This window comes from Pelodiscus sinensis, chromosome 3 (genome assembly GCF_049634645.1).
Source record: "Pelodiscus sinensis isolate JC-2024 chromosome 3, ASM4963464v1, whole genome shotgun sequence".
NCBI lineage: Eukaryota > Metazoa > Chordata > Testudines > Trionychidae > Pelodiscus > Pelodiscus sinensis.
In genome coordinates this window covers 176,493,610-176,509,854 of record NC_134713.1, presented here as the reverse complement: position 1 = coordinate 176,509,854, position 16,245 = coordinate 176,493,610, and the positions used below count along the sequence as shown (strand labels likewise).

The 16,245-nt window shown below is 37.2% G+C and overlaps 1 protein-coding gene across 4 annotated transcripts in view; it reads left to right on the top strand.

Moving 5' to 3' along the window:
* Positions 1 to 16,245, top strand: part of PPP4R3B (protein phosphatase 4 regulatory subunit 3B) — a 66,709-nt gene that overhangs the window by 34,989 nt on the left and 15,475 nt on the right. For 2 of the 4 annotated variants that reach the window (XM_006122137.4, XM_006122136.4), the window contains exons 7-10: positions 9,107 to 9,223; positions 10,388 to 10,537; positions 11,677 to 11,779; positions 14,437 to 14,478. In XM_006122137.4, the coding sequence (XP_006122199.1) occupies positions 9,107 to 9,223; positions 10,388 to 10,537; positions 11,677 to 11,779; positions 14,437 to 14,478 (412 nt within the window). The remainder of the gene's footprint in view (positions 1 to 9,106; positions 9,224 to 10,387; positions 10,538 to 11,676; positions 11,780 to 14,436; positions 14,479 to 16,245) is intronic. The other 2 variants (XM_006122139.4, XM_006122138.4) reach the window with 1 other exon arrangement.

Here is a 16,245-nt window from a genome sequence, read left to right as displayed (position 1 = left end):
CAATATCCAGTCTTCCAACAGTGGTCAATACTGCGTGCCCCCAGAGGAAATCAACAGAACAGGTGATCCCACCCGTCACCCATTCCCAGTTTCTGACAAACAGAGGCTAGGGCACCATTCCTACCCGTCCTGGCTAATAGCTATTATGGATCTATCCTCCATGAAGTTATCTAGCTCTCTTTCGAATCCTGTTAAAGGCCTGGCCTTCACAACATACTCTGACAAGGATTGACTATGTGTTGCATGAAGTAATACTACTTTTGTTTGTTTTAAACCTGCTACCTATTAACTTCATTTGGTGACCCTTAGCCCTTATGTTATGGGAACAAGTAAGTAAATTATCCTTATTAACTTTCTCCATACCAGTCATAATTTTATAGACCTCTCTCATAAGCCCTCCTTGTTTTCTTTCCTCTTTTCTAAGCTGAAAACTCCCAGTCTTTTTTTAATGTCTTCATATGGCAGCTGTTCCAAATCTCTAATGCCTTTTTTGCTCTTTCCTGAACTTTTCCCAATGCCAGTATATCTTTTTTGAGATGAGGTGACCACATCTGTACACAGTATTCATGATGTGTGTACCGTGGATTTATACAGAGGCAATAAGATATTCTGTCTTATGCTCCATCCCTTTTTTAATGATTCATAACGTTGTTTGCTTTTTTGACTGCTGATTTGCTTTTTTGATGTTGTTGTTACACATTGAGTGGATGTTTTCAAGAGAACTATTCAGTGACTCCAAGATCTCTCTCCTGAGTGGTGGTAACTAATTTAATCCCCGTTATTTTATACATGATAATAATTATAATTAATTTGGCATTTTGTTGCCCAGTCTCCTAGCTTTTAGAGATCCTTTTGAAGCTCTTCAGTCGTAACTATCTTGAGCAGTTCAGTATAATCTGCAAATTTTGCCACTTTGCTGTTTACCCCTTTTCTAGATGTTTATGAATATGTTGAACAGGATTGGTCCCAGTATGGACCCCTGCGCGACACCACTTGTTACTTCTCTCTACTCTGAGAACTGACCATTTATTTCTGCCCTTTGTTTCCTATCTTTTAACCAGTTATTATTAGTTTTTGATCTCTTGATTAGGGATGCTAAATTACATTAGTTTTTTATGAGACGATCTTCCCTCTTGTCCCATGACAACTTACTTTAAAGAGCCTTTGGTGAGGGATCTTGTCAAAGGCTTTCTGGAAATCTTAGTATAACCGCTGAAACCCCCCCCCCCCTTGTCCACATACTTGTTGACACCTTCAAAGAACTCTAGTAAGGCATGATTTCCCTTTACCGAATGTATGTTGACTTTTCCCACAACAAATTATGTTTATTTGTGTCTGACAATTCTATTCTTTACTAAAGTTTCAGCTAATTTGCCCAATACTAATGTCAGACGTATCTGTCTGTGGTTACCAGGATCACCTCTGGAGCTCTTTTTTAAGATTAGTGTCATATTAGCTAGCTTCCAATCATCTGATAAAGAAAATATTTTAAAGAATAGGTTACAAAATCATATTTAATAGTTGCACAATTTCACATTTGAGTTCTTTCAGCAGAACTCTTGAATGAATGCCATCTGGTCCTGGTGACTTGTTACTGTTTAGTTTATCAGTTTGTTTCAAAACCATCTCTAACAACACCTCAGTCTGGGACAGTTTCTCAGATTTGTCACCTAAAAGAATGGCTCCGGTTTGGTAATCTTCCTCACATCCTTAGCCTTGACAACTGATGCAAAGAATTTATTTAGTTTCTCCGCAAAGACCTTATCGTCCTTGAATGCTCCTTTACCATCTCAATTGTCCAGTGGCCCCACTGATTGTATAGCAGGCTTCCTACTTCTGATGTACTTCAAAAAAGTTTTGCTATTACTTTTTAAATTTTGGGCTAGCTGTACTTCCATCTCCTTTTTGGCCTTTCTAATTCTTTTTTTACATTTCATTTTACAGAATTTATACTACTTTCTATTTTCCTCACTAGGATTTAACTTCCACTTTTTAAATGATGCCTCTGTATCTCTCTCTGCTTCTTTTACTTGATAGTTAAGCTACAGTAGTGCTTTCTTGGATTTTAATTTGGGGGTTTTAATTTAAGTTGGTCCTCTATTCTGGTGTCTTTGAAAAGTTTCCATGCAGCTTTCAGAGATTTTAGTTTCCCCTTTCTGAAATGAAATGCCACAGTGTTGGGCTGCTGTGGTATTTTTCCCACCATAGGGATGTTAAATTTTATCTTTGACCAGATCCTGTATTGCACTTAGGACTAAATAAAGAATTGCCTCTCTTCTTGTGAGTTCCAAAATCAACTGTTCCAAAATGCAGTTATTTAAGGTGTCAAGAAATGTTATCCCTGCATCCCATCCTGAGGTGATGCGTATCCAGTCAATATAGGGATAATTGAAATCTCCCATTATTATTGAGTTTTTTAAAAATTTGTATAGCCTCTCTAATCTCCCTTACCTAATTCATAGTCACTATCACTCTCCTGGTCATGTGGGCGAAAGTATATCCTTACTGCTATATTCATATTATTAGTATATGGAATTACTATCCATAAAGATTTTATGGAACAGTTTAGTTCATTTAAGATTTTTACTTCATTTGATTCAACATTTTCTTTCATGTATAGTGCCACTCCCCAACTCGCTCGACGTGTTCTGTTCTCCCGATATATTTTGTACCCTGGTATTATTACTATGTCCCATTAATTATCCTCATTTCACCAAGTTTCTGTGAGGCCTATTATATCAATATCCTTGTTTAATACGAGGCTGTCTAGTGCACCCATTTTTATTATTTAAACTTATGTTTGTATACAGGCACTTTAAAAACTTGTCACTATCTAGCTATCTGCTATTACGTGATGTGATTGAATGGGACTCTTTTTCATTTGACTGTTTCTCATCAGATCTGACCCATAACCCGTCTTCCATTCTCTCCTCTGTACTAGGATTTGGGGGGGTGGGGGGGTCTATAAATGAAGATTCTCTAAGTCAAGTCTCTGTCTGATCTATGTGCTTCTTCGCACTGGTTGGCTTTCCCCCAGCCCTTAGTTTAAAAAGTGCTGTACAAGGTTTTTTATTTTAAGTGCCAGCAGTCTGGTTCCATTTTGTTTTAAGTGGAGCCCATCCTTCCTGTATAGGCTCCCCCTTTCTCAAAGTTTCCCCAGTTCATAATAAATTTAAGCCCCTACATCATCATCTCATCCATGCATTGAGACCCTGTAGTTCTGCCTGTCTACTTAGCTCTATGCGTGGAACTGAAAGTATTTCAGAGAACGCCACCATTGAGATGGTAGATTTCAATCTTTTTCCTAGAAGCTTAAATTTGGCCTCCAAGATCTCTCTCCTATCATTTCTTATATTATTAGTACCTACATGTATTTCAATCACCAGCTGCTCCCCAGCACTACACATAAGTCTATCTAGATGTCTAGAGAGATCTGCAACCTTTGCACCAGGCTTGCAAGTCGCCATATGGTTCTCCCAGTCATCACATATCCAGCTGTCTGTTTCTAGTGATTGAATCCTCCATTACTAACACCTGCCTTTTCTTAATAACTGGAGACCTTCCTCCCACCCTCCTGAGAGGCATCCTTATGCTCTAGAGCAGTGTTTCCCAAATGGTGCTCTGTGGAACCCTGGGGTTCTGTGAAAAAATTCTGCTCCCCCGCTCTTTGTAGAACCCGTAGGCAGCTCCCATTGGGGCTTTGCCAGTGAGGACGGGCTTCTGGGGGCGTGTGACTGAGGCCGCTCCACCACCCCACAGGACTGCCTCACCCCACAGGACTGCCCTGTTCCGGTACCTTGCAACCGCATCTTCTTCGTATGTAGGTGGTAGCTTTTACAGCAGCCACTGCTGCTGGGAGGGGGAGGAGTGGGCATAGCCAAGGAGCTGTTCTCGGACTGCGGCGTTTTAAAACTGCTGCCTGCGTGGAACCCTGCCTGCATGGCTTGGGCTCTGCTGACCCCTCCACCAGCACCTGGGGCGCGCTCAGTCTCTGCTTCCCCCATGTGCTGCTGCTCTTTCTCCCCTGTGCCCCTCCCCAGCCTGCTGTGGAAGTGGCAGAGTTTGATCTGGTGGGGAAGTTTGGGGTTTCTACTCTTGTCTCTTCCTTCCCCCCCCCCCCCCCCCCCCCCCCGCCCGCCAGCAGGAAGCATGACCTGGTGCTGCAGCTGTGCTGGGTTCCCCATTGCATAGCCGGGGCGGGGGGAGACTGAGCATCTTCGCTCTCCCAGGAACAAGAGCATGCTGCCTGGAGGCTTTCCCTGCTGCATCAGGGTGCCAAGCCAGGTAAGCATCCCCCCTCATGCCCAGACCCTGCACCCATATCCCCCTTCCTCCCCTCCCCCCCACTTCCTCCCCACCAAGAGCCCGTATTCCCAGCTTGCTCTGACACCCTGCCCCAAGTCCCATCTTGTACCCTCCCTCCTGGCCAGACAACTCTGCCCCAATCTTTCTCTTGCACTCTTCTTCCTGGCCAGGACATTGCAGATCATCTTGTGATTTATGGTTGGAAAATACTTCATGATTGTGTATAAATGACAACAATAACTGGATTTGAAATCCATTAAGTATAACAGGAAAGCCAGTCAGTTTTTCTCTGGCAGGTTATGAAAATCTAATCAAAATCACTTCAGATGGCCAATTAATACAAAAATTTAAAGAAGTTTACATCTGATTACATTTTGGGGCAGCTTATGTCAAGAATATTCAGCTTTATCAAGACGTGCAGTTCGTCAGTTGTTAATATTCACCAGCACATACTTGTCTGAAACTGGGTTCTCGAATTATGCAGCAATAAAAACAAAATACAGAAATCAACTGAACGCAGCACCAGATATGCAAAGCCAACTTTTTAGTACTAAACAAAATATAAAAAGAATTTGCCAAGAAAAGAAGAAAAAACACTCTTCACATTGAAAACTGCCAATATAATTCATATTAGTTTTTTAGTTTTATTTTTTATACATATTAAATATGATTTTTGTTTTTAAATATGTGCAATTAAACTAAATGTTGATCTCATGACCTTATTTAGCATTTGTTCATTATTATTATCCTTACTTATTTGTGGTCTACTTTTTCATCTCCATATACCAGACTGTCTTTGGGGGAGGGGGAGGAGAGGTGTTGTTGCGCTCAGATCCGGCAGCGCTTTTTTTTTTTTCCTTCCGAGTTTAAAAGGGTTCTGTGGCCAAATAAAATTGGGAAACACTGCTCTAGAGTGTTAATCTCTCACTCTAGAAGATCAGTACACATTAGCTGCTGTAAACATATCACAAATGAAGTGTAAATATGAACAACAGACTAACACAATATTGAAGTTCTAAAATCTCATAACCTTTCAAGGCTGTAAAATACCTTTGTAGATTACAGGGTGGATAAAAATCAATTTAAATAGTATATTTTGATTATTTTTTTTAAATTGTCAATAAAGTACTAAATTTATCAGTTAAAATAAGTTAGTTATCTCATCATAAACATGCTATACTTACTCTGTCTCATAAATATGAATTAATGGCTCTAGTCTGTCCAGCCTCACTACCAGCTCTTGTTGCTTGAAAGTTTTGAGCTTTCATTTTCTGTTCCTCAGCAGACAAAAAGTAACATGTGCAAAGGTCACAGGAGAAATAGGATTTGTTTTTGTTCTGTGTTTATGTAGTAGTGGACCTGAGCAATTCACGGCAGAGGAGTTAGTTAAGAGATTGTCTTAGACAGAGACACATCCTATAGGATAGCACAGAGGGAACATAGAAAGGAACAGTGGAGTGGACTGAAAGAAAAAGGGAAGACACTATTCAGTGGCATGTGCACAGCTTCCTATATTTCCCCACACTTTTGCAACAGAAAATCTGTCATGGCTTCTGGGTGTAAAAGAGAACCTAACTGGGAATATTTTGAAGAAAATAGTGTGGGTAAAGAAAGGAAAACTATCAAGTATAAGCAGTGCAAGAAGATGATGCAGGGCCTACTTGCAAGAATGAAACATCCTAAGGAAAACTGCATATTGGGAGAAAATGATGTGGATGAAGATGTGGATATATCTGAAAAACCATGTGGATTAACTGGTTGGTTACTTAACTAATTGACTTTGCAATGCATCATTCTTCAAGACTCTCTATGCCTTTTACCTTTTAGTGTAAGTTCGATGTAACAATTAAATTCTCAAGATGTTTGCTACGTTTTTTTTTTCTAGGAAAAAAAACTTTAGCATAGCTAATCCTTATTGCTTGTTTAATTAGTTAACTAGTTATCTATCACCCAAGTATACAGTATAGAAAGCTGCAGTAAGAGAAATCTAGAGTTGCCAGTTGCCACTGAGTATTGTCTTATTTTACATTACATAATTAATGCCCCTTATTTTGGAACATCATGACTACAGACCATAACAGTAATGACATAAGTCTATGCTATAAATTACTTCAGCATAACTCAATTTTCCAAGGGGAGCCCCATCCTATAAATTTTTTTCAAAAAATATAAATGTGAGTGAGTTCAATCAGTCTTATTTCAAAATTAAATGCACTCTAAGCACAGTCACTCTTAGTTTTTTTGGTAACTTGGAATCAGATCTGCATCCTTTCTGAAAAAATGTAAATAATTAACTGAATAATAGAGTGAGAAGAAATTAGAAGAACTACTATTCAAAATCATTTTTGAATTTTGTTTCAGGATCCCATATAAGCATAAGAGACTTAAACTGTTTATCTGCAACAACTTCAGAGTCATCCGTTGGTACTTTTAGCAGCAGTGCTGCAGCAGCTAAACGTATTTCAGATAATAAAGTATCAGTAGCAAACAACCAATTTGTCATCCAGAAAAACCACCACCATGGATGGGTTTGGAGTAAAGACCAGCAAATACTAAGAAGATACCATAGATTAAAAGATTGCTTGGTTGGTTTATGGCACAAATTCTGCTTTTTGCATTAACAATAAACACCTTCTTTGACACGGATGAGACCTAATGACCAGGCTACACTCCAGCTGGTGGAGCAGGCATTAGTGGAAGCTTGCTAGATAGAGTGCATGATGAAAAGAAACTTATGAACAGTGTGCAAGAGATACTGAGAGAAAATTTTCCATTTTAAGTTTTGCTGGATGGAGCACTGAACACTGATCTAGTAACATATGCCTGTGTGACAACAGAAGATGGGGTTGTGTATTTTTCAGAAACAGTAGATACATCAGGAAATGCCTGCACAGTCGGATATTTAAAAGACAATGCTGCAAACACAGCAAAAATGAGAAGATATTTAAAAGAAGAAACAGAAGGATGCTCTTTAACTTACAGCCCATTTAATCATCTTTTAACCAAAGACTTAAGTACATCTTCTCAAGAATAAAAGAAAATGTTGAAGTCACCAAAATACTTCCATAACCATTTTGCTTCAGCTTCACTGAAGAGAGCAGGAGGATTTAAACTAATTCTCCCTCAAAATGATTAATAGAATTTTGTGGCATGTTGTTTTGAACAAATTATTAAGAATTGGCTTATTCTTATAAGACTTTGTGAAGAAAACCATGATGAAATAGATGGAAGTATCTCATCCAAAGTATCTAACATTGGATTCAAGAGAAATGCTGAGGATATGTTCAGTATACTGAAACCTATTATCTATAGCCTTAAACTTCAGAGAAATTGCTGATGCTGTCAAAATTTGGAAGGCACTTCAAAAGACATTAACTAAAGAAATACCTTGCCAGAAAATTAAACTACAGGCAATAAAGAAGCAAATGGATCAAACACTAACTCCACTTCATTTTCTTATGAATCTTCTTAATCCCTAGATATAAAGTTAAGATGCCTAACTTCTGAATATGCTGCTGCTGCCAAGCATCTCAAAATCACTCCTCGTTTATTCCAGTTGTCATACATTTCACGGCTGGAGTGAACCCATATAATCAGTACATGTTTACCGATGATGTTTTAAACAAAGCAACTCCCCAGAATTGGTGGGAATCATTGGTCAGGTATCTTGAAACGAGAGTTACTTCAGCTGCTAAGTCAACTTTTCACAACAGTAGCTTCCTATGCAGGCACAGAGAGAATATTTCCTCTTTTAGTAGTATTCATACTGGGAGTTTGAAAAAAGCAGGAAACTTGTATTTGTTTTAATCTGTGTATCAAAATGACAGTGGGAAGATTAGAGATAGTTGTAGAAGTTTTAAGGACATTGTATATTTAGTGTTGTGAGGACTTGTCTGTTAGAGTTAATAAAATTTGAAAACTAAAGAAAAACGAGTTTAAGGGCAGTCATCAGCTGGCAACTCAGACTGCTGCAATTGTAAATGTGAAACATTTATGTAACATTTAAGTTTTAGTTTAAAAAAAAAAAAAGCTATTGTATTTGGTTGTGTGATTTAGTTCTTACCATTCCTAATGTATTGCTGCTGCATTTCTGGCTTGACACAGGCAATGAAGTATTATGTATTATTTCCTAAATTGATTTTTATTCATTCATTTTAAATAGTTACAGAAAGCATACCTTCTTAGATGTTGTAAAAAGGCTGTACCTGAGTTGTAAATTGACATGTTTATTGATCAGATTTGTACCATTGTTTAAAATCTATATGAAAAATCAGTGGGAAGCTCGATCTAAATCAGTGATTTTTTTTCTTAGTGACTTAAATCAATTATTTAAATCGCTGTCATTTAAATCACTCCACCCCTGTAGAGCAATAGAAATATTTCTAGGTCCACTGAATTTTTTTGGATTTGGGTCCAAAACCTGTTGTCACAAAGAGGAAAAATTCTGAAGAAATCTATTCATGCTGTTACATGATTGTGCTAAGCTTATATATCTTTATACTAGTCCTTTCATACTAAATTAATTCAGCTGTGATAATGAATATGAAATATTAGCATCTAGATATTAATTAATGATATGGGACTTTAACTACTACTTGCTGAAATTCTGGCCATCAGAATCTCTCAGATATTTACATTCTTTCTGGATAATGTAGAATGTTTTCTTCCTATTTTATATTGGATTGCTGGACTTGCTTACTGTATAAATATGATCTTGCAATCATATCATAGTTTTACCATTGTCCTATGCTACTATACCTCAAATGGTTCATCTGTAATAATTGGATTTTACTTTTATTAGGGTATGGATGACTTGCAAGTTAGATCAGCTGCTACAGATATATTTTCTTATCTAGTAGAATTTAGTCCATCCATGGTCCGAGAATTTGTAATGCAAGAAGCTCAACAGAGTGATGATGTAAGTAAGAATATTAGAGTTTATCTAATTTTAAATGCTGAAGTTTGCATGTATGCTGATCATACTTGAAAAGACAATGCTCCATTGTTTCTGCAGTCTTGATATCTGTTCAGGCAATATATTTTCTTAAATGTTACAGCTTTTTAGTGAAAGTACAAGAAATATAGAAAGAAAACCGGCAACAGCATTCTGATTAAGGTGGTGGAATTTGCTGAGTGCACAAAATCTGTATTTTGCTCATTATAAAATGGGTTCCTATCAACGGCCATGTAAAATTCAGGGTACTAGATATCACAAAGTTTAAACAAAGCAATATTAAGATGGGAGTTAAAGTTGAGAGGATGTACAGTAAAATTCCAGTTAGTCTGGCATCCAGTTGTATGGCACTCACGATAGTCCAGCATCAAAATGGCAAGAGCCTAGTGAGTGAGCTTTGGCAAAAAACGAGTCACAAGGCAGCAGCGGTAGCATCTGAACCGAGCGAAATAAAATGGGACTGAGTAAGTCTGCCACTGGCATTGTGTGACACTGGACAGTGCTTTTGCTACAATAAAAAGGGTTAAAAACACTTTATATACAGTATATTGTGTGTGTGTGTGTGTGTGTGTGTGTGTGTGTATATATATATATATATATATATATATATATATATATATATATATATATATATATATATATATTAATAAAATCAATTTATGGTACCACCATAAAATCCGGCACCACCTAGGTCCCAAAGGTTCTGGATTATCGGAAGCCTACTGTAGTTATATAGAATATAAAACATTAGAGGGATGTTATAATTATCCACCAAATAAGCAATAGAAACTCAAGAGTTAATGTTAAATTTAAAAGTAATATAAATAGGTTAAAGTATAGAAATGCATTATTAAGATGCTTTCTTCGAGTGACACTGACACAGAGAAAATTGCACTTGATTTTTAAAGACATTCAATTTTCTGCATTTTCAGGTAATTTTATTTTTTTCAAATTCAATTTACTGTTTTAATATTTAAACTCAGGTTTTTGCATTGACTTCATTGTTTTTCACATGTGAGTTTTCAATGGCAGCAGCTAGAGACCAAATACAATCAATTTGTATTTTTAAAAAGCTAGTAGTAGTTGTATTACTGAAAACTTATATGTAATCAATTTGCTTTGTTGCAGGATATTCTCCTCATCAATGTAGTTATTGAGCAAATGATCTGCGATACTGACCCTGAACTTGGTGGGGCTGTTCAATTAATGGGGCTCTTACGTACTCTGATTGATCCAGAGAATATGTTGGCCACAGCTAATGTAAGAAAATGCAAAGGGGTAATGAAACTTTACTGTCTATGCACTTTTTAAAAGGCTTTTTACTCTTTGTGACTGTCTTTGAGTGGAGGATAGTGGGAAGGAAAAGCATTTTGGCATTATCCTGTTTTGCCTGATGTTTTTCGTCAATTGGAAAATTTCTATAAAATTATTGATAATGAAAGGCACTGATCAATGATTACTGTGTCTAATGATAGAAACACAGCATTATCTAAGAAGTTCTTAAAATTGGCAGTCTTCTCCACAAACACGTGGGTTTTTAGACTAGTTTTAGTTCCTATTGGCTGGGTGAGCCACATTGAAGAAAGAGCCCAGTGTATCTTCATGAAGCCAAGTCAATGTTTATTTCCTATAGTATAATGCAGACTCAGCTTGTTGGAGCCATTCCCATACTACAGAATATACTCTATCCTGATAGAAATCTTGGTCGTATGTGTAATTCTGTTTATACGGACGGTCCCAAATGAACAAAAATACAGGAATCCTTGAAATGTGCTTTAAAACTTTGCCCAGTTTCCTGATAATTCCATTTAACCTCTATTACATTGAATCCAAACATTGCCTTTGAATTAAATTGGTCAACAAAGTTTAGGTTTCTGGGGTTTGAATCGGATTGTACTTTGCTATGTTATGGTGAATAGCTGTTAGTATAAATTCTTTACGAAAAAAATCATACATAAAGTATGATGTGTCTCTTATTAGTTGATTTGGAATTGAAGTCACCAAAAGAAGTATTTAAATTAAAATCTAGCAACATTATGAACATACAGCAATCCTTAAATGTTTTATGTATTGCAGAGATCTGATGAGGATGATAGTTCCTCTCTGTTTATTTTTTTTATATATATAAATAAAAATAAAAGCTTCAGGCAATATATGCAAAATTACTGTTGCTACTTTTCCCTTTTTAGGAAAAGGGCTTGTTAAAAGAACTGTGTTGCCCTTTTCCATTTAATCACAAGTTAAGTAAGGCTGAGCTCATCCTAAACCATCCCACTCTGCTGTACACTTTTGCTGTGTTGAAAATCCATACCAAAGGAACTTTCAAGACTATGGGAGGCAGCTTGTGTCTTGCCTGTGCTGCATTTTACATAAGTGATGTAATTCCTCACCAGTTAATAAGTAAATATATTTTTCAGAAAACAGAGAAAAGTGAATTTCTCAATTTCTTCTACAACCATTGTATGCATGTTCTCACTGCACCACTCTTGGCTAATACTTCAGAAGACAAATGTGAAAAAGGTACGTATTAAAATTTTGGATTAACTTTCTTGCCATGCTTATCAAAGGGTTATCTAAGGTTCTCAAATTTCATTGCATCATCACCCCCTTTGAACAATAAAAATTACTAAGTAACCCCAGGAGTGGCAACTGAAGCCTGAGCCAGTCTGAGCCTCCAGTGCGGGGGCCGAAGCTGAAACACAAGGGCTTCAGCCCCAGGCACAGGGTGCCTGTAAATTGAGTTTTAAAGCCCAGCCCAGGCAATGTTCCTTCTATTTTTTTCTCATACATGTGTGGAATTAATTTTTTATGTACACCAGTATGGAGGTGATTTGTGGTGGGATGGAGCTAAGGGATTCAGAGTGTGGGAGGGGACTCAGGGCTTCGGCAGGAAGTTGAGGTACAGGGGGGTGATAAAGACTCTAGTTGGGGTTGTGGGGTGCAGGCTGTTCCCAGGATGCGGCAGGGGGAAGAGGACTCTCTGGGTATGTCTAAACTACATGGCTCCGTCGACAGAGCCATGTAGATTTGTTGTTTTGGCAAAGGCAAATGAAGCCGCGATTTAAATGATCGCGGCTTCATTTACATTTACATGGCTGCCGCGCTGAGCCGACAAACAGCTGATCGGCTGTTTGTCCGCTCAGCGCGCTAGTCTGGACGCTCCCCTGCCGACATCAAAGCCCTTTGTCGGCAGCCCCGGTAAACCTCGTCCCACGAGGAATAACGGGGCTGCCGACAAAGGGCTTTGATGTTGGCAGGGGAGCATCCAGACTAGCGCGCTGAGAGGACAAACAGCCGATCAGCTGTTTGTCGGCTCAGCGCGGCAGCCATGTAAATGTAAATGAAGCCGGGATCATTTAAATCGCGGCTTCATTTGCCTTTGCTTATGTGTCTAATCTACATGCCTCTGACGACAGAGGCATGTAGTCTAGACATAGCCTCTCAGTCCTCTTTTCCCCACAACAACTCTTGGACTTTGGGAGAGGTGCATCTCCCCACCACAGCTCTGAGTGCCTGTGTGGCCCTTGATAGTTTGCTGCACAACCACTCAGCTTAAAGGAAATTTAGGTTCAGCAAATTTAGATTCAGCAAATCGACTCCATTAAAATGGAATTGTAGCCTACTTTGGGTCTTGACTCAAAGTTTGAGCACTGCTGATCTAGACAAATGATATCACTGATCTGTAGTGTGAGAGCAGAGTGTTCTTTCTGGAAGCTATTGTTGCCTCTTAGATAAAAATAAGCATAAATTGACATACCAGAATTTTATTAGTCCAGGAATTCCTCCAAAAGTTTTTGAGTTACTGTTATGAGTGTTGGTGATACACTTTATGCCTTTGTGCTTGGGAACTTTAGGAGCCTGGACTGTGCTTACTAGGTGATAGCAAAATAAATAGAACAGTTGAAGCATTACAGATTTATTAGCTTTATTCTTGTCAACCTTTACTAATACTTTAGCCTTTGTTTATATAATTCCTGTTCAAACAACATGTTCATGTTAACTTCCAGTTTTCTAAAACTTTTCTGTATTTGGTACACTGGTTGGCTACTGATGTAAAACTGCAGTACGTAACTTCAGTAGTTGATAGCAGCAAATTGTTTTTCTTAGTAACTTTTAGAAATATTGATGTACAGCAGCAAATGTGTTCAACTTCGTAAGTGTTTCAGAGCTTTTACAAATTGCTTTGTCACTTACCAGGAACACATGATCTCAGGGTTTGGTTATTTGCAGGGTATCAAGTTCAGAGAATAGTGTTCAGTTTGAAATTTCCAGTGGTATAGAAATGCTGGAAGTAATCATTTAAAATGTTATTTGTAAATAATGTTGATTTGGAGCTCCTTTTTTGGTCCTTTTTCAGTTGTTAAAAAAAATTGAAGTATTTGAATTCTCCAAATACAGTACTATGTAGCACTTTAAAGACTAACAAAATGGTTTATTAGATGAGCTTTCGTAGGCCAGACCCACTTCTAATAAACCATCTTGTTAGTTTTTAAAGTGCTACATAGTCCTGTATTTTGTTTCAGCTACACCAGACTAACACGGCTACATTTCAATCACTATTTGAATTCTCCAGGCTATATAAAATAACCATAATAATACTCAGCACTTTTTGTCTCTGAACTACTTCACAAAGATAAATGTATCTTCATAAGACCTCTGTGAGATGTAATTCTTATGATCCCCATTTTAATAGAAGGGGAATCTGAATAATAGTTACTTTTCAAATGTTTTGAGATTGTCCATTATCTCACTTAAAATATCTATGGTCTGATTAATTCCCTTTTTAGTATTTGCCAAGTATCCCGCTCACACATTCCTCATTATTTATATATTCTGTGTATTTTATAAATATTCTTATATGAAGTGTTTCTGAATTACAACTTTTTATTGTGGAAATATCAATGTAGATAGATGCTTTGACTAAAAATTAACACTATTCTTAAATGTTCAGTTAAATATAACAAGCACTAAGTTAAGCTAAAGCTTTGTAATTAGAAAACAACAGAAATCTTGTCTGGCATATATATTTTTAAGTTATACAAAAATACTTATAACAATAACACTTGAAATTGTGCCATCAACTGATAGAAGTTAGAAATGTAATTGATTATCTACATTATTAAATAGGCACTTTACAGTATTTTGAAAATCTGCATTCACACTTGTTTGTATATCAGATGCAGTCGTCGGGTCCAACAAGAGTAATACTGTTTGTCCTGGTAAGTGGTGGTCTTTTTATATTTTTAATTGATTTTGTCAGTATGGGTTTGTTCATTATATGTTAGGAAAAGATGTAAAATTAAGGGTTTTTTGCAAACTTAAATTTGTTTTAAATCCCTTTTATCAGTTTTAATTACAGGGTCTACTTCGTCCTAGCCATCAGAGATGCAAAGAAACTTCACTTTCATTTGACTTTGTTTTCAGGCCACGTTACAGAATTTTATTTATTAGAGAATTCTCTTCTATAAAGAAAAAGGTGCTGCTGGAAGCTCAGATGATTGTTGGGTGACACTTGTATTAAGGAAGACACATGTCTGAAATTTATGAATTGGATTCTTTCTTGTTGCATTTTTTTATTTGTATTGACCTTAGGAAAACGTCACTGCTACATCTAGAACATAAGAATGATCAGTACTGAGTTAGCCCAGTGGTCCATCTAGCCCAGAATCTTGTCTTCTAATTGAAGCATCTGGCACTGGCCACTGAACAGAAAGGGCAATTATTGAGTGCTCTGTCTCCTGTTGCCCAATCCCAGCTTCTCACAGTCATAGGTTTAGTGAGATCTAGAAAATGGGGTTCCTTACCATCTTGGCTATGAGCCATTGATGGACCTAGTCTCTGTACTTATCTAATTATTTTTTGAACTTCTTCTTTATATGTTTGGCCTTTTCCATGTCCTCTCGCAGGAAGTTCCACAGAGACTGACTGTGAATTCTGTGAAGATCTTCCCCATGTTCATTTTAAATCTGCTGCCTTATAATTTCATAGGCTACCCCTAGTTTTTATGTTACATGAAGAAATGACTAACGCTTCTGCACTTTCTCTAAACCGTTCATGATTTTGTAGACATCTGTTATATCCCCAAGTAGGTCATTTCATTTCTGATCTCTCATATGGAAGATGTTCCATACGTCTAATCATGATTGTTGCTTTTCTCTGTATCTTTTCTAACTCTGATTTATTTATTTTGAAGTGGGGCAACCAGAACTGCACGCAGCATTCAAAGTGTAGGAGAAGCATATGTTTATATAGTATCATTATATTGTTCTTTATTATCAGTCCCTTTTCCAAATAGTTCCTAACATAGTTAGCGTTTTCAATTATCACTGCACATTGAGCAAATGTTTTCAAGAATTAGCCCTGATGAAGAAAGAGTCAATGGTAACAGCTAATTTAGAACCCATTATTTTATATATTGAGATTATTGGGTTTATTTTTTCCAGTGTGCATTACCTTGAATTTATTAATATTGAATTTCAGTGACCTTCTTGTTGCCCAGTCATCCAGTTTTGTGATATCTTCGTCAAACTTCACAGTTTTAGACTTAACTTGGAAAAATTTAGAGATCCTACTATCTCACTAAATCAGACTAAACTTCTGACTGTCATTCTTCTCTGGCAAACGCTGTTAATTAAGCTGTCCTTGCCAGCAAACTATGCTGAATATGGGAATAGCCCCACTATCAGTCAAGAGATTGGCTATCAGTGAAAAAGCTAGACAAGACACACAATGGATTTTCTTTGTGATTTGACACAGTGCACAGGTGTCTGTAGTGCTTCAGTTTTATCAATAAAATGACACTTTGACCTCATGAAGCTACTTAAATAATACTAAATAGACACTTATCTTGGAGCTACTAGTCAGACATCTAGAATTAAAAATTGGAGATATAAGTGGACAGTCTTTGAAGATAGAAGAAGTCATTAAGAGTAAATCTGATCTGCAAGTGTCTAATTCCAACATCTTGAAAACCACTTTGTCTCAAG